This window comes from Chenopodium album, chromosome 9, assembly GCF_948465745.1.
Source record: "Chenopodium album chromosome 9, dcCheAlbu1.1, whole genome shotgun sequence".
Classification (NCBI taxonomy): domain Eukaryota; kingdom Viridiplantae; phylum Streptophyta; class Magnoliopsida; order Caryophyllales; family Amaranthaceae; genus Chenopodium; species Chenopodium album.
Window position 1 is genome coordinate 38,205,196 of NC_137842.1, and position 7,609 is coordinate 38,212,804.

General features: G+C 35.9%; 1 protein-coding gene across 3 annotated transcripts; it reads right to left on the bottom strand.

Moving 5' to 3' along the window:
* Nucleotides 1–2,619: 2,619 nt before the first annotated feature.
* Nucleotides 2,620–6,671, bottom strand: LOC145559747 (protein FAR1-RELATED SEQUENCE 6-like). Of its 3 annotated transcripts, XR_014092918.1 has the most exons (4): nucleotides 4,768–6,671; nucleotides 3,454–4,496; nucleotides 3,213–3,356; nucleotides 2,620–3,141 (listed from the first exon to the last, which is right to left on the bottom strand). XR_014092918.1 is itself a non-coding variant. In XM_081621070.1 (3 exons), the coding sequence occupies exon 2, from the start codon at nucleotides 4,474–4,476 to the stop codon at nucleotides 3,487–3,489; it is 990 nt and encodes a 329-aa protein (XP_081477196.1). In that variant the 5' UTR covers nucleotides 4,477–4,496; nucleotides 6,359–6,671; the 3' UTR covers nucleotides 2,620–3,356; nucleotides 3,454–3,486. The 3 variants fall into 3 exon arrangements, 2 of the variants coding, with proteins under 2 accessions (XP_081477196.1, XP_081477195.1); XM_081621070.1 differs by having other exon boundaries at nucleotides 2,620–3,356; nucleotides 6,359–6,671; XM_081621069.1 differs by having other exon boundaries at nucleotides 2,620–3,356.
* Nucleotides 6,672–7,609: the final 938 nt, after the last annotated feature.

The following is a 7,609-nucleotide window of genomic DNA, read 5'->3' on the forward strand; positions in this document are numbered from 1 at the left end:
AACATTCCCGTGTCACGGTGTACTTTTGTGTGACGCGGGAAATATATGCTGAACGGGGAAGAAAACGCGTTAAGGGTTTACGCGGAAAAGACACGAAAACCCCCCGTGTCAAAGCAGGTGTCCCGTGTCACGGGGAACCCCACCGCCAGATGGGACAATTTCCCGTGACACGGTGGACTGTTGTCGTGACGCGGGAGTTTTCATTCCATTTTTCCGTCTAAATTCATTTTTAACCCTAATTTTGTTCAGCATTTTAAGTGTCGATTGATAATTTCGGGCTATTTCTGATTTATTATTATTTGGGCTAAAATAAGAAAATAAGTAAATAAAATAAATAAAAGGTTTGGGCCAAAATAAATAATAAGATAATAAAATAAAAAAGGTTTTGGGCTGAAAAATCTATGCTTTGACCAAACATCAAGACTGATCCATGGACTATTCAAAAATTGAATTTAATTAAACACGATTTTTTAAGCACTCTCGGGATTAAATACTGAACCCGACCAATAGTGGCGGTAAAAGGTTGTTCATCATCGGGTTTGGTTTTGGGGAGACATTTTTAGGTGTGTACAGTAAGCCTAACAAAAATATCACGGTTAAACCCTTCAATATCTCAGTTACATAAATAATTATTCAATACTACTAAACTAAACGCCAGTTATGGTCAACACTAATATCAACCTTTTAGATTACAAATCTAGCACAGTGAAACCCTTCAATTTCTTAGTTAAATAATATAATCATCAGCATTACTCTTGTATATCGCAGTGAGACATAACACCAAATAAGCAACACTAGAAATTAGAAAAGGGAAAATCAAGTGTATTAATAAGCTTAAGAAATAATCATTGTTAGATGTTGCAAACATTTGAAATTAAGTTTCAAAGTGAGTAGTTGTGCTCAAACCACTTAGCTAATGTCATGGTGTGTAGTACTCTTTATTATACAAGTACTTTTTACGATACAGATGAGAGTTACATTCAATACCTTGTTTAACACCAGAACAATTAAAGGACGTTATCTGTTTTTGTAACATGGTCTAGTGTATAGCCATTACTTTACCATAAGTAGGTTTGTAGGCAATTAAGTTCTGAAGTAAAACCCTGCAAAGCTTGCAACCATATTAGAACAACAAATATGTAAGAAATATGTGAGGTTGCAAACCCTTTACATGTTAATTAAACCCTAGTAATGTGGAATCGAACCCTACTTTATTGTAGTTACACCATTAATAGTTATAGTTAGTGCAATGGAGATTGCATCCAGTATAATGTTATGTGTTCTAGTGGAGTTATATAATGTTTGTTAACCTACAACAACAACATTTCCACCATTAGTGTAATCGAACCCTAAGACCTCCTAAACGAACCCTACACATACTCAGCTGAAGTAAGGAATAATTTATAATCAGGATCATTGACCAGGTTTGAGATTCTTTATGGGATTTGTCTCCAAATTTATAACAAGGAATGTCGATTTTTAAAATAAAGGCTACTACTCCCTCCGCTCCCCTTTGTTTCTAACGGTTCTACTGAAAATAAAAAGTAATCTATATTTACTTTGTAACAAGGAATGTCGATATTTAAAGTGTTCCCTTTTAGTATTTACTTTGACGAGCTTTGCAAGGCCTTGGTTATTGGCATTAAGTCATTAAGTTAACTATCATTTTTAAAATAAAAGTAATCTGTATTAATAATTACGAATCATCAATTACCCTGGATCAACCTCAAAGTCACACAATTTCTTCAATACCAGTTCCAAATGCAAACACCAAATGTTGAAAGAGGGAGTACAAATGAGTTCTCCCAAATAATCCATCGAAAGAACTACCATCACTGCTCTTTTAAAATTAAAATACAAATCATATTGTTGTAATTTTCAGTTACTTAAAATGCGATTTGACACAAACATTAACATACACCCTAACCCCCCTTCATCCTTGTTTAACTCTCTCAGTTAAACCCTTGGATAGTCCAACTTCACTTCTAAGACACACAATGAGGATCACACAGTCCATGACTGGAATGACATCCAGCCCTTTGTGCAAGAAACTCAGTGCAATAAATTGACTAAACCATTCAATTCTCTAATGGTACTTATATAATCCTTATTGTTAGTTTTAACAAGTAATATCCACTGAAGTTTAAATACATGTCAGTGTTATATATGGTAACTAAATAATGCTTAACTGATACCAAAAATGATAACACTAGGAAATCCATTAGTACCTTTGTAAAATCCTAATGAGAACATCACATCGGTTGTGGTAGTTGGGAATAGAACACAAATAGTGACCTCCTAATAACCCTGGTTAAATAATGAAAACTTGCTCAGTGAAACTCTTATAAACTGCAATGTTACTTTTGTAAGTCTCAGTAATTCATTTTCCATCACATCTAGATTAGTCTAAATGGATGGGAGTGTATAAGTAAATGTATATGTTACTTGATCTAATGTAAAAGGAAGATTAAATATGAAAATATATGTCACCTATATCATTTGTATTTCCAGTACAGTGGTAATTTATAAAGTTTAAATAAAATTGTTAAAGGAAAATATTGTACCGCAAAAAATACTTAACGTAAAAATGGAATTGTGAAATCAAAACAAGTAGCAATATGTTAGGGAAGTTCCCATAATGCCTATATTTACGATAAGTGTATTGATCTTTACAAAAAATAACCCCACAAAGAGGACATGTAACCTCTTGCAAAGTAATAGGACATCTACCCTCTACAGAGAATGTATTCTTTACAAAAAAACTCCCATGATACTCAATTAGTAAACCTGTTCTAATAGTTAATAGTCAACAATTATATTGTTAGATCATCATTTACGGAGGGCTTCCAAAAAGTGTGAACAACTAATATTTTGTTCACCATTTACTCCACCAAGGATTCCTGATACACAAAAGGTCCTCTGTTGGACTACTACTGCTGGTCAGATATAGGCTGTACCAAAGAGGGAGATTGAGTAATGGACTGTTGGTTACCATGTAGGAAATTCTGATTTCACTAGCACCTTGTTGGTTACAACCATGGGTGGACATTGGTGGTTTTTGAGCAATAGGTCTGAACATAGGCCGACCTCCAGCTAGGGAACATGCTGTGGAACGAGGAGTGTGAGGAGAATGTGGAGAACCTGCAACAAAACCATAGGGATACATTGGTTTGTACTGTGTGTACTGATAAGGAATAATACTAGCTTCATACATTGACTTAAGATCACTCTCAGAGCTTGGATAATATGCGGGACCACTGTGCTTTCCAGATACACCCGTGAAGTAACCAATAACCATCACCATCAACCGTCTGTATCCCGCCGACAGATTGGGGGCTGTATGGGAAGACAAAACCCTGCCAGGCAAAGAACATATACATATGAAATACGTAAAGTAATATAAAATTGAAAAAAAAAATAATAATTAACAACTGAAAACACCATAATGATTACCCGGTTGTTAGAGGGAGTGCTACATTGCTGCTGTTAAACTCTTTTTTGGGAAGTCTTTCGAGTGGTTTTAGCCTTCTTCGTTTTCTCAATACAAGACGGGAATCTCACATCTATTGTGCGGTGAGGAGGCTTTTTGGGAATAGGAGGATCTTTGGGTACCTCAGAACAACTCCCTTGTCTCTGTGTGGATTGAGTAACAGGTGTTCCTTTTTCCAAGGAACCATTCTTCTGACCCTTTTTATTAATCATGTCAACCATCTCACCCACTTGAACCTCAAGTAATTGCAGCGTATCAAGAACAAGTTTTGTTGTTTCTTTAGTGCTGGACGACTTAGAGCAAACAGAACCAAACTTCACCATCATCATGTCAAACCTACAAACCTCCTCTATCTTACTTGGATCGAGATAAGCAACCTTCACACGGGTATACGGCCTTATCACATCTTTCCTCCAACGCTTCAAGATGAACTTGTCTGGAATATCCATGTGATCATGCAACTCGTACACAAAAATAATGTGACGACATATAATTCCATGACATTCAAAGAACTTACATTCACACCAGGCATCCTTACTACCAATGTCAAAAGTTACCACGTACCTCCGCTTACGCTTGGACGGTATCTCTTTCCTAGAGTCTTGGGGATTGAAACAAACTCTATCCTCAATAACGTGGTAAATAAAATGATCAGAAACCTGTCTTCTCTCAATTGAACTCACATACACCATACGAGTACATTCACGTTGAATTTCATTGAATTTGGCATCCGTGTAAATCTTCTGGAAGATGAGCTCAGCAGGGAAATTAGTGCAGGTCTTCCTCACATATCTAGCATTGTTGTCATCAGTCTTCTTCTCTATTTTAGCTCTAACTGAGAGCGATTCTTCATACCTCTCCACAAATTCATGTAACAACGTGTGTTTGCTCAAATACCCATCAAAAAAGCTATGAATACTTTCGACCCTCTGAGTAGTTTTCATCCCTACCCAAAACAAATGTTTCACAAAGGCTGGAACCCACATAGCCCTTTCTTCAAACAAGCCTAACATGGTAGCGAGGCAACCACTCAGAAATATACAACGGGAAAGACCAAACAAAATCAATTACACAATAACACACACTACTACATATATCATCACCACAACTAAATCAAAAGTAAACACCAAAACAGGTTTGAGCGGCCACAATCAGTACAACAAAGCAGCAAAATTCAGTAACCAAATCAAGAATAATAGGAAGCAGAACAAAGAACAAGATACAAAAGCTGCAACAAAAAAGGAAACAAGATCTACTTAACTTCTAAATAACCATACCTGCCAACCACTCATCATCATCAACTTCATACTTCTTAACAACCTCTTGCCATCGTTGTTCGAATTCCTCACAGTCAAGGCTATCATAGAACGCTTGGTGCAGTGCCACCTTCAACTCAGGGTAGAACACACGCTTGCCTAATTCACAGAGAACTTGTTGAGAATGTGCCAAATACACCATCTATGCGTCGTACCCTTCATAACTAACCAGAGCACAACCAAGCAGAATGGTCTGCCCATGGTGGTTAACACCGACAAAGTTACAAAAAGGAAGCTTATATTCGTTAGTGAAGTAGGTAGAGTCAAACACAACAAGGTCACCAAACTCCTCGTACGCCGCCCTGCTTCTAGCATCAACCTATAGCACATCTTTCAACTGACCTTCTTCATCATCTTGATAAGTATGAAAGAATTTTTCATTGTCATCCACCATCCTCTTAAAGTAGTCAAACATAACTTTAGCATCTCCCTGCTCAAACACAAGTTTCTTCTGCTTTGCAACTTCAAATCCTTCTGCTCAAACGACATATCCTCTAACCCATTCCTCTGCCTTGCCATACTCCTGTATTTATTTTCCACAAGAACCCCAGCCTTGCGTTCAACAAACAGCCGCCGCACAAGATGAGGGTTAAAAATTTCTTCCGAAAATTACTTATGTTTTTTATTTCCCAGGAGTGGGATTATGCCCAACATGTGTCACATGGGCCTTATCAATAACCCATTTGCCTGACTTATTCACCTTAGCATATAAGAAAATAGTGCAATCACATTTATTCGATTTGCGTTTAGGACACATGTCTTCATCATCACTAATATGAGCATCAGAAACCAAGCTTGGTTCAGGATTTTTTCTCTTTCTTACAGGCCTACCAAAGCATTCACAAGTCCACCTACAATTACGCTTATCACCTTTTCCAGACTTAGCCCCACTAGCCCTAACAACTCCAAAACCCTGCTGCTGGCCATAATTACAAAAGTACTCATCGACCTCGAGCATTGAACCAAACACCATCCCTACAGCAGGAAGCAGGAGGCAGGAGAGGTACATCCAACTCCAATTCCATAGGCTCTTCAATCTAAACACTAAGTAAGACATTGCTCTTATTTTTCTTTAGAGTCCTAAATGACTCCTCCCCAACAACAACTTAGAGCACAAAATTGACACTACAATCAGCAATCTTAGCCCAATTTACCAACTCTAAACCTCTATTTACCAATATTCTATTCGAACATAATTAACAAAAATTTACACACAATTCAATAACCTTGATATATACTACAAAATCCAATAAGAAAGTACAATAACAACACCAACACTAGAATTACATAACTATCAGACTATGAATCATCTTAAAGGAAAAAATTAAAAAAACACTCTTTAACAACAAAGTTCAATGACAATCAAACTATGACAAACTGAAAAAGAGAAATAAATCAAAAACTAATTCAACCATAATAAATTACAGCCCAGCTTAAATTAATATCAAACACAATTACAATCAACTACAAGAAAAAATTAAAATTTAAGCAATTAATCGTACGAATTAAAAAAAAAATGCTAAATTAAAACAATTTTTCTCGAATACCTTACCTGATTTAACAAGGCCTCCAAAGCTGCAGCGCAAGAATCACCGAGTTCATCTTCAACTACTGCGACACGATCGACAGCTTCATCAACTACGCTAAGTCCATACTCACCACCATGGTACTTTTCAAGGTCCTCGGTTGTTTCCAGATACTCCATCACACAAGTGCTACCTCTTCCAATTCTTACACATTGACGAAATACTTCACCTGAAATTTTGGCAGGTTCCCCAAAATTGAGGAACCGTGCCTTGTCGAGAATTTTAGGATGAAGAGAAAGACGAGTATGGTGGGGATTAATGGAAGTTTTTGGTGGGGAATATTCTTAGATAGTGTCATACCAAAAGATGGTGGGGATTACTATCAATATTTTTGTAATCAAGCTAGTGTCCCCACCGTTACAAATTTTACTATACAATTATATTTTCCCTCCAAATTACATACTCGTTACCATTTTATTTACAACAATGTCATGTTATGTAATTCTATATACATAACTAACCTCCTTTAGTACTTCCTCTTAATTTTGGGGTTTAATTTTGTTTTTTAATCAGTAATATGGTGACATGTGGTAATGTGGATCCCACTTAACGGATTCCATCCAAAAATCCGTTACGTGGTGGTGAAATCAAATTTTGTTTGCTTTTTTTGTGGTGTTTTGATAAAATTTTAAATTTTGTGGTGTTTTTTTTTTTTTTTGTTTTTTTGTTTCTTTTTTGACAAAAGAATTTTGTAGTGTTCTTATCAAAATTTTGGCTATTTTGTGGTGTTATTTTCTAAAACATCCTATAAATTAATAAAATAAATGTAGTAAAGGTAATACTCCAATTTGTTTTAATAAAACAAGTGGAGTATATAAATAATCATAGCAAGTATTCATGAATAAAGGGATATAGTTTTAATAAAATCCAATTTCATAATTCTTTCCTTATAAATTATTGCAATTAAAGTTTAATACACACTCAAAATCAGAAAAATTCTGATGAGACGGGATCATATCATATTAATTCAAGTGAAGAGAATAAGTCCATAATCTATTCTGAATTCGGATTCAAACATGCCTCAATAATAAGAAGGGAAGCTAAGTTGAAGACTGAGACATTAACATAGTTAGCTTAGCTAAAAACCACCAAAAGTAATCATCCTACTCACGTAGAAAGGGCTTATTAATTACACCCAGCTGATTGCTGACCTCAATCAATCTAAAATGTTCCCATACCCACTTGCCAAATGCTATATATCAAGTAGCAACTGCCGA

What these genes read in the sequence shown, in the direction of transcription:
- LOC145559747 (XM_081621069.1), bottom strand. Translation starts at nt 4,948, where the DNA reads ATGGTGTATTTGGCACATTCTCAACAAGTTCTCTGTGAATTAGGCAAG. An exon ending in TGATGATGAGTGGTTGGCAG is followed by an intron (nt 4,497 to 4,767) that starts GTATGGTTATTT and finishes CTACCATGTTAG; the next exon opens with GCTTGTTTGAAGAAAGGGCT.